General features: G+C 47.2%; 2 protein-coding genes across 5 annotated transcripts in view; both read left to right on the top strand.

Moving 5' to 3' along the window:
- The first annotated feature begins 1,679 nt into the window (after nucleotides 1–1,679).
- Nucleotides 1,680–4,162, top strand: UBC (ubiquitin C). The gene is made up of 2 exons (XM_080985651.1): nucleotides 1,680–1,838; nucleotides 2,486–4,162. The coding sequence occupies exon 2, from the start codon at nucleotides 2,491–2,493 to the stop codon at nucleotides 4,090–4,092; it is 1,602 nt and encodes a 533-aa protein (XP_080841777.1). The 5' UTR covers nucleotides 1,680–1,838; nucleotides 2,486–2,490; the 3' UTR covers nucleotides 4,093–4,162.
- A 5,977-nt stretch (nucleotides 4,163–10,139) lies between these two features.
- Nucleotides 10,140–18,563, top strand: part of SCARB1 (scavenger receptor class B member 1) — a 55,881-nt gene continuing 47,457 nt past the window's right edge. For 3 of the 4 annotated variants that reach the window (XM_080986602.1, XM_080986605.1, XM_080986603.1), the window contains exon 1: nucleotides 10,140–10,333. In XM_080986602.1, the coding sequence (XP_080842728.1) occupies nucleotides 10,208–10,333 (126 nt within the window). In that variant the 5' untranslated portion in view covers nucleotides 10,140–10,207. The remainder of the gene's footprint in view (nucleotides 10,334–18,563) is intronic. The other variant, XM_080986604.1, reaches the window with a different exon arrangement.

The raw sequence follows: 18,563 nt of genomic DNA, 5'->3' as shown, positions 1-18,563 counted from the left end.
GGATAAGTCCATTCTGAGGCAAGTGAGGATCCTCAGTAGGCATAATGAGTTGGTGGTAGGATTCAGGATTGTATCACTTGAGACTGCAGGTAGAGGTCCTATTTTTTAAAGTTCTCCCATGGGAGAAAAAGAAGAGCACTGTGCATAAAAAAGCTAGCACATGGGTAGGCAAACTAAGGCCCAGGAGCCGGATCTGGCCCAATCACCTTCTAAATCCAGCCCACGGATTAGAATGCATCTCTGGGTTATCTTTGGGGCATAGGAATTTGTTCATTTCCCCCCCCCCCCAAGATATAGCCCGGGCCCCCCACAGGGTCTGAGGGACAGTGGACCGGCCCCCTGCTGAAAAAGTTTGCTGACCCCTGAGCTAGCACATCAGGACGAGAGGGCTGTGCTGAGCTAAATTTCTCACTTTGGTTTGGCTGGTCTACATGCAGACTTGCTTGTTTTTCCATCTCTCTCAAGTGTGTTAAAAAATCATCTGCACCTTCAGCCTGAAAGCTGCTATTGTAAGATAGTGCAAACATTTTTCTTAAATATAAATTTACTTCTGTTAAGCAACTCCCCCCTGCTAAGTGTTGTGCATATATTTCATGTTGCTGACTAAGCCACCAATAAGCTGAAAAAAGGATCAGCAGCAGCCCCAGCAACAGCTGTTTGATTGGATTGAGGGCTGGCCAAAGAAAAGTTCACATGGCTGGTTGTATTGTTCTCTTTGTAGCCTAACACTCATTGCATGAAAGGAAAAAGGAGCTGGGAAGGAGGAGGAAAAGCAAAGCACTGGAGCAAGTGACAGATGGATGAGGGCCTTCACTTGGATTGTGGTGGAAGCCAGATTTGTCTCAACCCTTGCTATGGTTTTTCTGGGGGGAGAGGAGGTGCAGCAGAATACGATATTCGTGTGAACCTATATTCGCAACTGTGACTGGAGAAAGAAATTAATTTTGAACTTTGCGTTGGAAGCGGGAGAGAGAGAGAGAGAGAGAGAGAGAGAGAGAGAGAGAGAGATGTCCCCTCAACTACGTACTCCCTCCTTCCTCTCTCCCTTTTCCTTGAGGGACGATGGAGATGGCGGAGAGGCCCGTCTTTCCCGTGTCTTTTTTCCTCCACCACAAACCTGCAAGGAAGGTTAGGCTGAGGCCATGGGCATGGCTGAGGGATGAATTATTTGGCCCAACCTTGCCCCTCCAAAAGTGATCAGACTCTTGTGCTACTGACATTCAGGCATAAGTTTATGTATATAGTTTTAATTTTATCAGTGTTTAATTGTGTAGTTTTTTAAATGAACTGGTTTTTCTGTTTTTGGCAGTTGTTTTCTTAATCTGTAAGTTGCCTTGAGTCCCGTCAGGGGAAAAGGCAGGGTATAAATAAATATGTAATAACAAAAACAATATTATTATATACAGTATTTATTGCAAACCATTCCAGGCTTGCGAAAAATAACCCACTCCGGGTTTTTGCCTCAGCTCCTTCCTCACACATTGTTTTCTTTGCCCCTCCCCCAACCGCCAATAACAACTTATCGCAGCTGAGGCAGTTTTATCCTTCCGCGTTGCCAGTAAAAAACACCCCGAAAAAGGCGGGGTCAAAGCTCCTGACGTCACCTCTGTTGCTTTCCCCCTTCTCAGCATACGGTTTGACAGAGCGCACGCGCGGGGCGGAAAAATAGTCCTTCTTACGTCAGCTGGCTGGTGGTTTTTTTTTTCTTTTGGCGGAGTGATCTTATTGTTCAGCGAAAAACCTATATAAAAGGAGGTCGCGGGCAGCTGCGCAGTTAGAACAAATCGCCTCTCCTCGTCTGGAGTTTGCTGTCTGCTTGGACCGGCTCGAGCTCTGCGGTGAGATATTTTTCGTTGGGAAATAGGGCTTATTTCTCTCCTTTTTCCTCTGCCGCTTGGCTTCTTCGTTAAAGCTACCTTCAGGCTAGGAGGAAGGGCTGTTTTCTGAAGGGTGTTTGGGCTCGTGAGGGATACTTTGGAGCGGCTGAGGGGGCGAAAGCGGAGGGAGAGGGCGTGGTTTGGCGGGGCGGGAAGGGAATCCAGTTGAGTTGGTACTTGAGGGGTCATCAGCCTTTAAGCGACGGGGTACAATATACTCCTCAAGAGTTGCTGTCACTTCGACGTGTACGAATGCCAGTTCGGGTACGAATTGGCCAAAAAAGCCTAAAGGCGCCGCCGTCCAAAATGGCCGCCTCGAGGAAGAGACGAAAAGCAACACGGCGAAGGCCGTTAACGCCCCTGCGCTTGTGACGCAGCCAGGCACTGTGACGTCACGTAGCCAGGCGTCGGCTAGGGGTGCGCGCGCATCCTTGCTCTTTCTGCCTTGTTGGTCCGAAGGGGGCGGAGCTCGTTGCCTTAGGCAAGCGGAGTTGGTATTGTTTAGTCAGTGGGTTGATTGCTGGCTTCTTGTTTTAAGTCGGGGCATCTTAAATGAAGTGAGACTTTTTCCAAATCTGAATTGTGCTGCTTCTCCCCCCCCCTTGCAGAGAAAATGCAGATCTTTGTGAAGACCTTGACGGGCAAGACCATCACCTTGGAGGTGGAGCCAAGTGACACCATTGAGAACGTCAAGGCCAAGATTCAGGACAAAGAAGGCATTCCCCCTGACCAGCAGAGGCTGATCTTTGCTGGCAAGCAGCTGGAAGATGGCCGCACCCTGTCCGACTACAACATCCAGAAGGAGTCCACCCTCCACCTTGTGCTGCGCCTGAGGGGAGGCATGCAGATCTTTGTGAAGACCTTGACGGGCAAGACCATCACCTTGGAGGTGGAGCCAAGTGACACCATTGAGAACGTCAAGGCCAAGATTCAGGACAAAGAAGGCATTCCCCCTGACCAGCAGAGGCTGATCTTTGCTGGCAAGCAGCTGGAAGATGGCCGCACCCTGTCCGACTACAACATCCAGAAGGAGTCCACCCTCCACCTTGTGCTGCGCCTGAGGGGAGGCATGCAGATCTTTGTGAAGACCTTGACGGGCAAGACCATCACCTTGGAGGTGGAGCCAAGTGACACCATTGAGAACGTCAAGGCCAAGATTCAGGACAAAGAAGGCATTCCCCCTGACCAGCAGAGGCTGATCTTTGCTGGCAAGCAGCTGGAAGACGGCCGCACCCTGTCCGACTACAACATCCAGAAGGAGTCCACCCTCCACCTTGTGCTGCGCCTGAGGGGAGGCATGCAGATCTTTGTGAAGACCTTGACGGGCAAGACCATCACCTTGGAGGTGGAGCCAAGTGACACCATTGAGAACGTCAAGGCCAAGATTCAGGACAAAGAAGGCATTCCCCCTGACCAGCAGAGGCTGATCTTTGCTGGCAAGCAGCTGGAAGATGGCCGCACCCTGTCCGACTACAACATCCAGAAGGAGTCCACCCTCCACCTTGTGCTGCGCCTGAGGGGAGGCATGCAGATCTTTGTGAAGACCTTGACGGGCAAGACCATCACCTTGGAGGTGGAGCCAAGTGACACCATTGAGAACGTCAAGGCCAAGATTCAGGACAAAGAAGGCATTCCCCCTGACCAGCAGAGGCTGATCTTTGCTGGCAAGCAGCTGGAAGATGGCCGCACCCTGTCTGACTACAACATCCAGAAGGAGTCCACCCTCCACCTTGTGCTGCGCCTGAGGGGAGGCATGCAGATCTTTGTGAAGACCTTGACGGGCAAGACCATCACCTTGGAGGTGGAGCCAAGTGACACCATTGAGAACGTCAAGGCCAAGATTCAGGACAAAGAAGGCATTCCCCCTGACCAGCAGAGGCTGATCTTTGCTGGCAAGCAGCTGGAAGATGGCCGCACCCTGTCCGACTACAACATCCAGAAGGAGTCCACCCTCCACCTTGTGCTGCGCCTGAGGGGAGGCATGCAGATCTTTGTGAAGACCTTGACGGGCAAGACCATCACCTTGGAGGTGGAGCCAAGTGACACCATTGAGAACGTCAAGGCCAAGATTCAGGACAAAGAAGGCATTCCCCCTGACCAGCAGAGGCTGATCTTTGCTGGCAAGCAGCTGGAAGACGGCCGCACCCTGTCCGACTACAACATCCAGAAGGAGTCCACCTTGCACCTGGTTCTACGTTTAAGGGGTGGCATTTAAACTTGCTACTTGCAACCACCCAAGTAAACCTCACTGCACTTTGTTTCATTAAAGCTGTTGCATTCCCAAATGTACTTGTTTCATCATTTTAGGTGGTTGGTGATTTAGCATCAGTATGTGTTGGGGGAGGATTGTGCTGAATATTCCGTTGAACAATATCTAGCAAATACTTGGCAGGGGGCATAATTGTTTGACTATCATGTAGACAAACTTTAACTTACATAATTTCCTTAAGCCAGAAGCTAAGGCTGCCTCAGCAAATGAGATTGCATTGCTGAAGCCATACATACAAGCATTAAGAGTTCACTAATGACTGAAAGATGAGAGGAGCACTGCTTATGTGGAGTGGTTTTATTTCAGCCAAACTGGAGAACTGTTAACCGGTAAATTGAATTTGAGAGTCAGTGCTATTGAAGCAGACAGTGGTTCTTGGGACTTAACAGCTATCGGCGCCTATGGTGGGATTGCAAATAGCTGGTGTAAACTGGGAAGCAATTGGAGTCAGTCTCTTTTTAAATTACAGTTGTGGTTAGTTCATCTCTAACCCTGCCTCAATGGAAGTAAATTGGAAGCTGGCCTTTGGGGAAATGCCCCAAACATGTGTTTCAGTCTATTTAATAAACAGCAGTGACACAATAGGTTTTTCCTCCACTTAGCTGAAAGGTTCAGCTCAACTACCTTAAATTGCAATCTTGAGGCACTAGCTCAAACCTTCCAGTTGGTAGGTTCTCATGCCCTTGTTTGTCACCTGTGCACTACATAGGTCTCTAATCCATTTAGCTAACTTCTATGAGCTTAATAGTGCAGTAAAGTAAGCTAATCCAGGAAAGCTGCTTCATATGCCTGTCTAGGAACTCTATAAAATGGCTCCAAGGAGGCACAGAAACTGAAAGCTGAATATGGTGCCTTATGATCCAAAGCAAGACAATTTGGGCTTGGAAATAATACCAGGTGAAATGTTAGAAGCTCTCAAGTTGACAAGTTTTTATTGGTTTGGAGTCTCTAAGCCACTTGGGTAGCAGGGGGGGAAACTATCCAAAGCAAGTTTGCTTACCACTATTACACTATTTTCAAATACTTTTTCTTGGATATCTGGATATACTTGTTATAACTGATTCTCTGCAGCTTTCCTGACTGAGCATATAGAAGTGTCAGGATGCAGTAGAGGTCTTGCTATCGGAACTCTGACAAATCGTAAGTTACCTATGGTCATTGTAGAGTTTTCCTGCAGTTGTCCCACCCAGGAGCTCTTGCTACAGTCAGAATTGTAGAGTTTGAAGGGATCCCAGGATCATTCTAGTCCAGTGCAGGAATCTCAACTAACTAGATCATACATGACAGATGGCCATCCAATCGATAAGTTCTTACTGAAATTTAGTCAGAATCTCCTGAACCACAGACCTCAACATTTGATACCTCGTGAGCAGTCCAAATTTTGTTCCTGGCCTGAAATACGGAATACAGCAATGAAAATCATTTGCCTTGCATTTGGCTCTGTGTGTTTAGGTGCTAACATCTCACAGGTCAATTCTTTCCTGTGCTGGAAAATAGCTCTTTGGTAATGTGGGCTGTTGAGCTCTAATACGGTTTGACACTAATCTGCAGGTAAAGCCTTTTAACAAGCGTCGTGTTAAGCATACATTCAATGGTGTAAAGGTAAAGGGGACCCCTGACCATTAGGTCCAGTCGTGGCTGACTCTGGTTGCGGCGCTCATCTCGCTTTATTGGCCAAGGGAGCCAGCGTACAGCTTCCGGGTCATGGGGCCAGCATGACTAAGCCGCTTCTGGCAAACCAGAGCAGCACACAGAAACACCGTTTACTTTCCCACCGGAGTGGTACCTATTTATTTGCACTTTGACGTGCTTTCGAACTGCTAGGTTGGCAGGAGCAGGGACTGAGCAACGGGAGCTCACCCCGTCGCGGGGATTCAAACCGCCGACCTTCTGATCGGCAAGCCCTAGGCTCTGGTTTAACCCACAGCACCACCCGCATCCCTCTATTCAATGGTGTACAGCTCCATTAAAACACTATACTAAGTGGCTTACAACAACAAAATCAGGGGAAAAAATACTTTAAAGGGGATCCTGGTTGGTCCAATGTCTCCCAGGGAGCTTTATGTGGAGGGAGGAATTGAACCCTGGTATCCCTGGCCCTATTCCAAGCACAACACTAATCAGTGGAGGAGTTAATGCACCAATCGCACAATATTTGAGACTTGCTTAAGATGGCAGCAACAGCTTGCAGAAAGTGCCAAAAGAGTGAGGTAATGGGTATGTTAGGATCCTTGACTGACTGGCCTGTGTTCTTGATTCCTCTGGCTTGCAACACAAGGTCGCTTGTCAGAGGCCACCTATAGTTTAGCAGCTTAAAGTTACTGCTAAGCCCTTTTTTACTGCAAATCTCCCATGAATCTACCAATGGATAATATGGCTGTGATAAGGCTCTTTCAAGCTTTATATGTCAATCATAGTATCATGTGAGCTTGAAACCTTTAGACATTGTAGCCAGTCAAGTGAATGAAATCTTAACCAGTAATGGTGGTAGCTGAGTTAATTTGTGCTATCAAAAGGACCAGTGAAATAATGTGTTGCTTAACAGGCTCAAGGGTAAACTGCATTTAAGAGATAAAAGTGATAATAGCCCCTGGAACATCATAAAAGGTAACCAAGATGTTACTAGCTTTGCAAGCTACAATAAGATGATCCAGAAAGTTCAGCTGATGTAAAGGAAGCCAATTCCCTCTTGATTATATTAGGAGTTCTACAAACACTGTGTTACAGTTGCTCAATTCAAGGTGCTGGTTTTAACACTAAAGCAGGCATAGGCATACTCTGCCCCAGATGTTTTGGGGCTACAACTCCCATGACCTCTGACCACTGGTCTTGCTAGCTAGGGATGATGGGAATTGTAGTCCCAAAACATCTGGAGGGCCGAGTTTGCTTATGTCTGCTCTAAAGCCTTTTGTGGCCTGTGACTAGGATCGAGAGCTAAAGCCCTCCAAATTTAGAAACACTTCATTTGATTCCATTTATAAATACCTTAAAAGTGATTTAAAATATAATAAAAAAGTAATAACATTTTCAAACGTAATAAGGATAACATTTGGATAGCCAATTAAAAGGCTTGTTGAAATTTTATTAAATATGTATACTGCCCTCCATATATCACAACATAAAAATACAAAATGAGAATACATAATACATAATAAATAAAAAGAAATCAATCCCCCTCCCACAAAGACATTTGAAAGGCCACAGAATGTTAAATCAGCCAAAGGCTTGGTTACAGATAAATGTTTTCACTTGATACTGAAGATATGTAACCAAGGTGCCAAGCAAGCCTTCCTAGGGAGTTCATTCCACGAACAGATCTACTGCAGGAAGGGCCCGTTCTTGCATTGCCACCTTCCAGACCTTTTGTGGAGGAGGCACACGAATGAGGGCTGCACAGCGTGATCACAGGGTCTAGGCTGGTTTGTATGGGGATAGGTGGTCCTTGAGGTATTGTCCTGAGCTGTTAAGACTTTATAGTTCAAAATCAGCACTTTGAATTGGGCCTGGAAACTAATTGGCAGCTGGTGAAGTCAGGCCAGGATTGGCGTTATGTGCTCAAAACGTTTTGCCCCAGTGAGCAACTGGCCGCTGAATTCTGCACCAGCTGAAGTTTCTGAACTGTTTTCACAGGCAGCTCTGCTTAAAATGTGTTGCGGTAATCTAACCTAGAGGTTACCAGAGCATAGACAACAGAAGTTAGGCTATCCCTGATGGAAGGCACTCTGTGCCACTGAGGCTGCCTGAGCCTCAAGCGACAAAGGATCCAGAATAATTTGTAAGCTGCGTACCCACTCCTTCAGAGGGAGTGTAACCACATCAAGAACAGGCAACCTCCCATCCATGCAGTCTAGGGAACCACCCACTAGCGTGCCTCATTCTTATCTTGACTGAGCTTCAGTTTTTGGGGTCTCATCCAATCCAGGCAAGACAACAGTCCAGCATATTCACTATGTGTCTTGCTGACGAGGTACTCTAAAACTCTGGATAACACCACTCAGCGGTTTGGTGCTAAGCAACATATGGGATGAAATCCAATCCTGAGGAACCCCACATGGAAGGCTTCACAGGGCTGAAGAGCACTCACCAAGCATCACCCTCTGGAAATGACCAAGTAGGCCCACAATGCAGTGCCATCCATCTTTAACTTGGGCAGCTGCTCGATTAGGAGACCACGGTCAACAGTACTGAAAGCAGCTGAGAGGCTGAGGAGAATTAACGGGGGCCCATTTTCACTGTCTTTCTCAACAGAGGTCATCATACAAGGTGATCAAAGCAGTTTCTGTGCCAAAACACCAATTGAAATGAATCTAGAAATTCAGTTTCCTCCAAGAGTGCTCCAGAACCTAACCCAAGAAGGGGAGACTGGCCATTAGCTACTTAGATTTTCTAAATCCAGGGAGGGTTTGGCACTAACAAGACAACAGCGGCAATACTTGCTAGATGTGTAATGGGACAGTGTTGCAAAGGGAAGGTTGCTTGCGCCCTAGTATGGAAGATGGTATTGACAGGAGGCCCTCTTCCGCAGAATGCAGCAATTGATGGGGTTTGTCTGTTCCTGTGTATAGATGTATGCACACTTAGCACAGATACTTCCTCTCTTGTCTATAGTAAACTGTTTTATGCATTCCATATACAGTCTTCCAATTTTTTCAGGGTGGGGGGGAACCACATCTCTCATACCCACTTTTTCCACACCTCTCTGTCTTAGCTTCTCAAGGCTCAGCTACTCTCCCCGTGCAATGGCAATGGGCAGTTTTTGGTTCTAAAAGCAAGCATTCAGGAAGTTATAGTCCCCTGCCCAGTGAAGTCTGCCCTATTGCAGGGTTGAGGGCTGATCTCTAAACCAGGTGTGAGGAATCTTAGACCTTTCAGATGTTGCTGAACTACAACTCCCATCATCCCTGGCCACTGGCCATGCTTTGCTGAGGCTGATGAGTTGTAGTTTAGTAACACCCCGAGGGCCAAAGGTTCCCCCACACCTCTGCTAGGGGCTGCAATCAGGAGCAGCTGTGTGCACTGTGCCCTGCCCTCAGAGTCCAAAGTAACATGGAAGGAACTTGCTCTGTTCTATATTAACTTTTAATAATAATAATAATAATAATAATAATAATAATAATAATGTTGACTTTTGGACTCCTCCAAAAAAACACAAAACAGCCACCTCATAAAGGCAGCAGTAAGTTTTGGCAGCAGACAAACTGGATAAATACCTGACCCTCCAAGTGTCCCTTTTCACCAGGGACAGTCCCAGATTTAAAAAAGCCATCCCAGTTTCTGATTTGATCCTGGAATGTCCAATGTTTCCCTATTTTCATTGTAGAAATGTTGGGAGGGTATGTTACCCTAGTCTACCAAAAAACGGGGGGGGGGGGGGGTTGGCTTTTATGTCCAAGAAGGTGCAGGCAGACCTCCCTGGGGAGAGCATTGGCAGACAGGGAGCCACCCCTGAGAAGGCCCCCTCGCTTGTCGCCATCCTCTGAGGGGGACCTACCTCAAGCAGGGCCTCAGATGAAGAACTAAGGGTCAGGATAGGTTCCAGAAGATACGGAGCTCTTTAAGGTGGAGGATCCCAGTAAGTCAGAACTGGGCTTGGAAGGTGCAGGCAGCTACAGAACTCCCGTTCCCGGCTCGGTTTACCACCAAGCTGTCCCCGTGTTTACACGGCATGTTACACGACCCACCGCAGCTTTCCTGGCTTCGCCTGGGGCGGCCAACCTGCCAGCCTGAAGAAGCGCGCTCCTCCGGTGCCTCTTTACTCGGAAGGAAGCGCCGCTGCGTCCCGGGGCAGCCCGTTTCCTCGCGAGTAAGTGCGTCCCGCAGGCCGCCCGCCGGCGAGCTCCCTTCCCAGCGGCGCGTCGGCGCCTCCCCCGCCCGGCTCCGAGGGCGGCCCTTGCCGGCCTTTCTGGGCGCGACGGGGCGGTCCCGCGGGGAGGGCCCGGCCTCAATCCGGGACCGTAAATGGGGGCCAGCGCGGCGGGCGCGGCGTCTTCTCGGGCGCCGGAGAGCAGCTGGCGGCGGGTCCCCCGGAGGCACTTTCTCGCCGGCTCCTTCCGCGCTCGCCATGGCGCGCTGCTGCTCCGCCTTCCGCGCGGCCGTGGGGCTGGCCGTCGCCGGCCTGCTCTGCCTCGGCTCCGGGGTCTTCCTGGTGGTCTCGCTGCCGGCCATCCTGGAGGAGCAGGTGGTCAAGGTAGGGGCGAGGCGGGCACGGCGCGCTCCCGCGGGGCGCGCTCTCGGTCGCGTTGGCTCCCGACGGAAGAGGCGCCTGGTCCCCTCGAGGCCGGGGGCTCCCTGGAGGTGCTTTGTAAAAATGGGGCTCGCCATCTTACTTGCCGCTCATTTGGGAGGAAGGGGGGGGGGGAGACAACCTCCCCCCAGTCCTAAAATCATTCACATCAGACCAACAATTTCTCCTTTCCCGAAGTCTGGTGTCGAGGCCAGCTGTTGCAAATCCGTGCTTGGTGGGTCCAGCATCCTCCAGGGATGGTCCAGCGCCTCTCCTCTCCTTCAGGGGGGAGCAGTAGCACAGCAGGAAGATCATAGCAAAAGTTTTCCCTGCTTTGAGGTTGACCCAGCTGCTCTCCTGCTGCTGGTGGGGAAGGACCGAAGGTCAGTGCTGGACCATCTCCTTTACAAGCAGAAGGTCCCAGGTAGGGCTGGGAGAAACTCCTGCCTGAAAGAGTTGCTGCCTGCCCGTGAAGACAGCACTAAGCTATCTACATACAGCCATATGGTCCAATTCAGTATAAGGCAGCTTTTTATTTTTTATTTTTTTGCTCCTTCTGCCTTCAAAATAGAGTTCCCAGTTGGCCTGGGTTGGGGCTGCAGAGGGAAGAGAGCCTGACCAGCATGCACCTGAGGTAGCTTGTTTACCTGTCCTGGGAAGGATGCTGTTGATTGTCCCCATCTTATACATCCTGTGCATTTGAATGGAAATTGGGACAGCATAGTTAATTATCCTAAAGGCACGCTAGTGACTATGCATGTGTGTTAAGGCTGATTGCAACACTGAATCTTAAAATGTTAATTTAAAATGCTCCTAATGACTGCCTCCTCCCCACAAAGGCTAAATGGAGTATGCTTGGTGTTTGTGTCTGTGGGGGAGATTTCTGTTAGGATCACAGCTCAGGAGGTGTGGTGAACTCTATAAGCAGACCAAGCATATCTCTTTCTGTCAGGAGCGAGCCAGCAATAAATCACAAAGTGAAGTTAACTCTTTATTAGAAGAAACAAGGTCTGCTCAGGAATGCCAGGTGTAATGAGCACAGCAAATCTGATAGGTCTTGCCCCATGAGGCAGTTGTGGAGACTGAAGGTCCCTGCCTTCCCACAGCTACCTAAATCATCTCCTTTCCTGGGTCCTTCCCAAGCAATCCCTCTTCATACCTCTTCTGGTTCTGAGAGACAAATGGGAGGAGCGGAGCTGGTCACAGCAGGAGGGGGAGACCCCTTTACTTCTTCACCAGCCTATCTCATCTCTGCCTCTTGGCCACACTCCTCTCCTGCTTCAGCTGGACTTCTTTCTCTCTGCCACAGACTCCCCCTGCTCACTAACCCCTGTTGCCTCTTCAGCTTCCAACACCTCCTACTCCCAGTCTGCTCTCTCTTCTCCCTCTGACCACTCATTGTCGTCCCACCACCATTCTTTGGCTCTGAGCCTTCTTCTCTTGGACATTCCCCAGCTGGTGCCTCCCACCATTCCTCTGCATCCAGCCAGTCCATGACACTTAATCTGAGAGAACTGTTTTAAAAAGATTGCCCTCAATAGGGGAAAATTCCCCCAGATCCGTCACAGGAGGAAAGGAATTGAGCTCATTTCTTCATGTGCTACAGGCTCAGTGCAAACTGATTCCCCTTGGCACCTAGTAGTATTATTTTTTTAAGCATGTAGTTATTCAACTGCACATTTTGCATAACCTCTAGTTCAGCTGTATTTGCAATATAGCCTTTGAAGTGAACTGCTTATGAAACCTTCCTCTTAAACCCCTTTCTCCAAGATCTAGGAAGTTCTGGTGCTTATTTCTGTTTGGGATGTGTGATGAGGGCAGGATTTGGCTCAGCATTGCCTTCCTTTGCCTGGAGATGCCAGGGAGATGCTCTGCCACTGAGCTGTGATGTCCTTGGTAATGAGGCTGGCTTGTGGGGCCCACTCAACTCTATACTCAACAGCTCGTCCAAATAGAATAGACAGTTCCTTTTCACTCTGGATATCTGGCACATACCTCATGTAATTGTTCCTTTAATTGTGGGGAAAAGGCACACCCTGTAGCATTGTGGGTCTGCGTGATTTCTGCTCTGCTCTGTGCATGCAGCTTGGGCATCTTGCATGAAGCAATAAATCATGGATGCAAATCAGCATCAGGCTAGGAACATCACCTACCATTAAAATTAATAGGATAAAATAAGGTGATGCAAATCTGAACAAGTAGAGGGGATGTGGAAAGGGTTCCTTACCTAGAGCACCGTTCAGCCCAGGTGAAAAAGAGACTATGTGTGCATGTGTGTGTCTCTTTATTCCTTTACAAGAAATTGGGTTGAAGCAAAATACTGGAAAGATCTATAATGAGCATCTCATCTGGTGCAGAATGTTGCAAACTAATTGGGTTGTATGCCAGTTGAATGTGTGTTCGTATATTTGCTTTTTAAAGGCCCCTGCACAAAGCATATACTTGCTGACTATGATACAATTGTTGTCCTGTGTATGAATGACTAATAGTGAGTTTGAATGTCCTGTTTACTAGATAATTATAATATTTTTGCTACTTGTATTGTGCTGTTGATTAGAGTATCCAGACTGCCAAAAATGCCTATCATAAGGTGCTTTGCAGGGCTGTTGTAATTTATTCCTGTTTGAAAGGTGGGAGTTTGTGTGTGTGTGCATTTGCGATTTGGGGCCAAGGCAGAGAGAGGCAAAGCACAGTGCACCAGCTCTCAGGTCACCTTGGGGTCCTCAGCTGGTAAGCAGCAAATGCTGTGATTTCAAGTGTGCTGTGAGGGAGGGCGGGCTAGCATGGGGATCTGATGCGGGTCAGAGGGCAAGCTTCCTCCTTTGTGAGCATCCTCTCACTAAGCTTCTGTTCACGCCTCCCTCATGTTAATATCTGCTCAAAGGAAATCTACCCACTCTGCAAAAGCGTTCATGACCCCTCATTGGCTAATTCAGGAAGAAGCAGGAAGCAGTAACTCTTAGGAAAAACATGATTATCCAAAACTTTCAGGATCTTGGCTTTCTGCTGCAGAATTGGGGTCCTCATTTGTAGAAATAGCGCTGAAGATAGATTTGAAAAAATGAGGTCATGCTTCTGTTCTTTCTACTGCTGCCTCCATTTTCTGGAAACAGGAAGTGTTCTGTCTCTGGACGTTTTTCAGTTGTTGGTCCAACAAACTTGCACAGCAGAACTGTAAGAATTAAATTGCTGTGTCAGGTCACCGAGGCAGAAAACCCACATACAAGGCACTCCAGGACACTGTTTAGTCTTGTCTGGTGTCAGCTGACAGTTCTTCCTCCTACTCTTGAGAATTACAAGAGGTTTAAGGGCGGATGGGGACCAGTTGTTGACCTGAAGGATACCCTCTGAAGATGTTATGTAGTTGCAGTGCGCAATGACTGTGTGCGACAAAAGAGAAGAGCATTGGGGAAGTTTCCATAAAGACACTTGTGTTGTGCAGTGTTGTTTGGGAAGGGGAGAAATCGTGAAAAAACTTTCTGAGGTCGATTGAACGCTCCCCTGTCCTCTTGGAACTTTTATTTTTATATATGTGTGAAGAGTCAATGCCAAAGTTTGTTTTACCTACCACAGACTCGTCTTCACTATATATTTGAAGCATCATCACACCACACTAAACAGTCATGGCTTCCTCCAAAAATCCTGGGACCTGCACTTTTTAAAGGGGCCTGTGAGTGTTAGGAGACTCTATTCCACCACAGAGCTACAATTGCCAGAGTTCCCTGGGAAGAGGGATTGAGTGTTAAACCAACCTGGAGATTGCAGCTCTGGAAGGGGAATCGGGAGCAGGGCTGAAACCAGGCTTCCTGTCACCCAGACCCAGTTTGGCACTCCACCCCCCCCATGCATGTTGGTGTAGATAAACATGCATGCATGCAAACAAGCACCCCCCCCTGTTGAAAGATTTATTCGTAAAGGACATAAAAGTAGGCACTATATCATTTGAATACAAAGGAATCCTAAGAAGTATTGGTTACAGATAGGTAGCCGTGTTGGTCTGCCATAGTCAAAATAAAAAAATCCTTCCAGTAGCACCTTTAAGACCAACTAAGTTAGTTCTTGGTATGAGCTTTCGTGTGCAAGCACACTTCTTCAGATACACTGAAACAGAAGTTGCCAGATCCTTCTATATAGTGAGAAGGTGGGGAGGGGTATTACTCAGAAGGGTGGTGGGAATGGGAGATAGCTGAGATGAGCCTGCTGACGACTCTTAACGACTGCAATAGGTCTTACAGGAAAAGGCAAGGGGTGAGAAGGTGAGAAATGGCTTAGTCATGTATAATGGGATAAGAATCCAATGTCTTTGTTCAAACCAGGTCTCTCCATGGTTTTAAGTTTGGTAATGAGTTGCAATTCAGCAGCTTCTCTTTCCAGTCTATTTCTGAAATTCCTTTGTAGTAAAACAGCTACTTTGAGATCTTGTATAGAATGTCCTGGGAGATTGAAGTGTTCTCCTACTGGTTTCTCTGTTTTGTGATTCTTGATGTCAGATTTATGTCCATTTATTCTTTGGCGTAAGGTTTGGCCTGTTTGTCCAATATGAAGATGTTGGCATACTGTGGGGCCATGCGGGTGCCCATTGCTGTGCCGCTGATCTGAAGGAACAGGTCATCACCGAATTTGAAGTTGTTGTGGGTAAGGACAAATTGGCAGAGTTTGGTGGCAAGGTCCGCTGTGGTTTTATCTGAAATGGTGTTCCTTATAGCTTGTAAACCATCGTTGTGTGGGATGTTGGTATACAGAGATTCCACATCCATAGTAGCTAGTATAGTATTGTTGGGAAGATTATTTAAAGATTGTATTTCCTTCAGAAATCCTTCAGATCAGTGGCACAGCAATGGGCACCCGCATGGCCCCACAGTATGCCAACATCTTCATGGCAGATTTAGAACAACGTTTCCTAAACTCCTACCCACTCAAACCTCTCTTGTACCTGCGATACATTGACGATATTTTTATCATCTGGACACATGGTCAACAGACCCTGGACACATTTCACCAGAAATTTAATGATTTTCACCCCACAATCAACCTTACAATGAATCAATCTATGCAAGAAATACATTTTTTGGACACTACTATAAAAATACAGGATGGGCGCATAGACACCACCTTATACCGTAAACCAACTGACCGACAAACATATCTACATGCCTCTAGCTACCATCCCAAACATACCAAACAGTCCATTGTATATAGCCAGGCACTACGTTACAGCCGCATCTGTTCCAATTCTACAGACAGAGACTCTCACCTAAGAGATCTACAGCAAACCTTTTCAGAACTAAAATACCCAGCAGATGAAGTTAGACAACAGATCAACAGAGCCAGACTTATACCCAGAGAGAACTTGCTGCAAGACAGACCCAAAAAAAGAAAATAACAGAACACCTCTAGTCATCACATACAGCTCCCAAGTTAAAACAGTACAACGCATCATCAGAGATCTACAACCTCTCCTGGACAATGACAGTTCTCTTTCTCAAGCTCTGGGAGGAAGACCTTTCATTGCCTACAGACAGCCACCCAATCTTAAACAACTCCTAACCCACAATAATACTACAACCAGACTTAACACGGACACTGGCACCAGAGCCTGCAGTAAACCCAGATGCCAACTTTGCTGCCACATACACCCGGACAACACCATTACTGGCCCCAACAACATCACACATACCATCTCGGGACTATTCAATTGCTCATCATCTAACATTGTGTATGGCATCAAATGCCAACAGTGTCCTTCAGCTCTCTATATTGGACAAACAGGCCAAACCTTACGCCAAAGAATAAATGGACATAAATCTGACATCAAGAATCACAAAACAGAGAAACCAGTAGGAGAACACTTCAATCTCCCAGGACATTCTATACAAGATCTCAAAGTAGCTGTTTTACTACAAAGGAATTTCAGAAATAGACTGGAAAGAGAAGCTGCTGAATTGCAACTCATTACCAAACTTAAAACCATGGAGAGACCTGGTTTGAACAAAGACATTGGATTCTTATCCCATTATACATGACTAAGCCATTTCTCACCTTCTCACCCCTTGCCTTTTCCTGTAAGACCTATTGCAGTCGTTAAGAGTCGTCAGCAGGCTCATCTCAGCTATCTCCCATTCCCACCACCCTTCTGAGTAATACCCCTCCCCACCTTCTCACTATATAGAAGGATCTGGCAACTTCTGTTTCAGTGTATCTGAAGAAGTGTGCTTGCACACGAAAGCTCATACCAAGAACTAACTTAGTTGGTCTTAAAGGTGCTACTGGAAGGATTTTTTTACTAAGAAGTATTATTACTGTATGAACAAAGGGAAAATGAGTATCTCTTCCACTAAAAACAAATTGTTTGTCAAAAGTAGAACTTCTGTGTGCAGCAATTGTCTATCTGGTCAGGTTTTGAATTGGGTTATTTGGTCACAGGATCATTAAAAGACTGCATTTCCATAAGATCAGCCAAGGTGTTTCCTTTTTTAATTTTTTTTTTCCTCTTTGAGGAAAAAACCCAACCCTCTTGGTTCTTTGCAAGGAGTTTTGACATGTAAATTTACTCCCGAGTAAGCTTCAACAAGATTCCTTTCAGTTTTATTTTTGTTTGATTACTCACTGGGAGCCAGTGTGGTGTAGTGGTTAAGAGTGGTCGTCTCGTAATCTGGGGAACCGGGTTCGCGTCTCCGCTGCTCCACCTGCAGCTGCTGGGTGACCTTGGGCCAGTCCCACTTCTCTGAAGTCTCTCAGCCCCACTCACCTCACAGAGTCTTTGTTGTGGGGGAGGAAGGGAAAGGAGAATGTTAGCCGCTTTGAGACTCCTTAAAGGGAGTGAAAGGCGGGATATCAAATCCAAACTCCTCTTCTTCTTCATTTTAGGAAATGATAATTTTGTAGTGATTTTAGGTTCCATGTGAGGTGAAGAAATGCTTTTTGCAAGTCTTACGGTAATATAATAATAATAATAATAATAATAATAATAATAATAGTAATTTATTTGTACCCCGCCCACCTGGTTGGGTTTCCCCAGCCACTCTGGGCAGCTTCCAACAAAGACAAAAAATACACTAAAATGTCACACATTAAAAACTTCCCTAAACAGGGCTGCCTTCAGATGTCTTCTGAATGTCAGGTAGTTGTTTATCTCTTTGACATCTGATGGGAGGGCATTCCACAGGGCGGGTGCCACTACCGAGAAGGCCCTCTGCCTGGTTCCCTGTAGCTTTGCTTCTCGCAATGAGGGAACTGCCAGAAGGCCCTCAGCACTGGATCTCAGCGTCCGGGCAGAACGATGGGGGTGGAGACGCTCCTTCAGGTATACTGGGCCGAGGCCGTTTAGGGCTTTAAAGGTCAATACCAACACTTTGAATTGTGCTCGGAAACGTACTGGGAGCCAATGTAGAAAGGTAGAAAGTGCCTATCTATTACATTCGTAATGCAGCTGGTCTGACCAGAGCTTGCCAGGGAACTGCCTCTGGCAGGGAAAATGCTCACACCCCCCCTTACTTTCCTGTGTGCAGATCATGTATAGTCTGTAAAATCCCTCAACCTTAGCTATTTAAGCACATTCAAAGTTCTGAAGGTATCATAGAATCATAGAATTGTAGAGTTGGAAGGGACCCCAAGGGGCATCTAGTCCAACTGATTCTCTTCCTCAGCTTCCTGTCCCTCCCTCAGAATTCCTTTCTCACACCATAGCAGAAACCCACAGGGGGCTTCACCGGGTCAGAAACCGTGGCTAGACACCCCGCCCCCCCCCCCCCCAGCTACTGCTCTGACAGGGAGTTTCCTAAAACTCACCACCCATAACAAACTGTAGTTCTCAGGATTCTTTGGAGGAAGCCTTGACTGTTTAAAGTGGTACGAGTGCTGCTTTAAATGTTTAGTGCAGATAGGGCCCGGCATTTATTTGTCCTCAAGACCCCTTCAATTAATATAGGATTCACCTGAGATCAGGCTACTCCCTGCACCACCCTCAGAAATGTTAAATTAGCATGGCAAAGCTATGTCAAACAGGTTCCTCTTTGGACCCAAAGAAAATCTGGGAAGATGGCTTGAATATAGCAGTAGAGAAGTCTATCTGAATGAGTGGATAAAAAACTGATTTAAATCTGTGTCACCAGGTATTTGTGAAATGTCAGTGAAAATATTGCACCGCTGATACAGAACTTAGGCACAGCTGGTAGATATTATACCTGCTTGTAAC

Source organism: Podarcis pityusensis (assembly GCF_964106645.2).
Source record: "Podarcis pityusensis genome assembly, chromosome: 16".
Taxonomy (NCBI): Eukaryota; Metazoa; Chordata; class Lepidosauria; order Squamata; family Lacertidae; genus Podarcis; species Podarcis pityusensis.
Note: the sequence above shows the minus strand (reverse complement) of the source record. Positions and strands in the feature narration are given on the sequence as shown.

Excerpts from the sequence above, each read along its gene's own strand:
- UBC (XM_080985651.1), top strand. The coding sequence starts at position 2,491 with ATGCAGATCTTTGTGAAGACCTTGACGGGCAAGACCATCACCTTGGAG.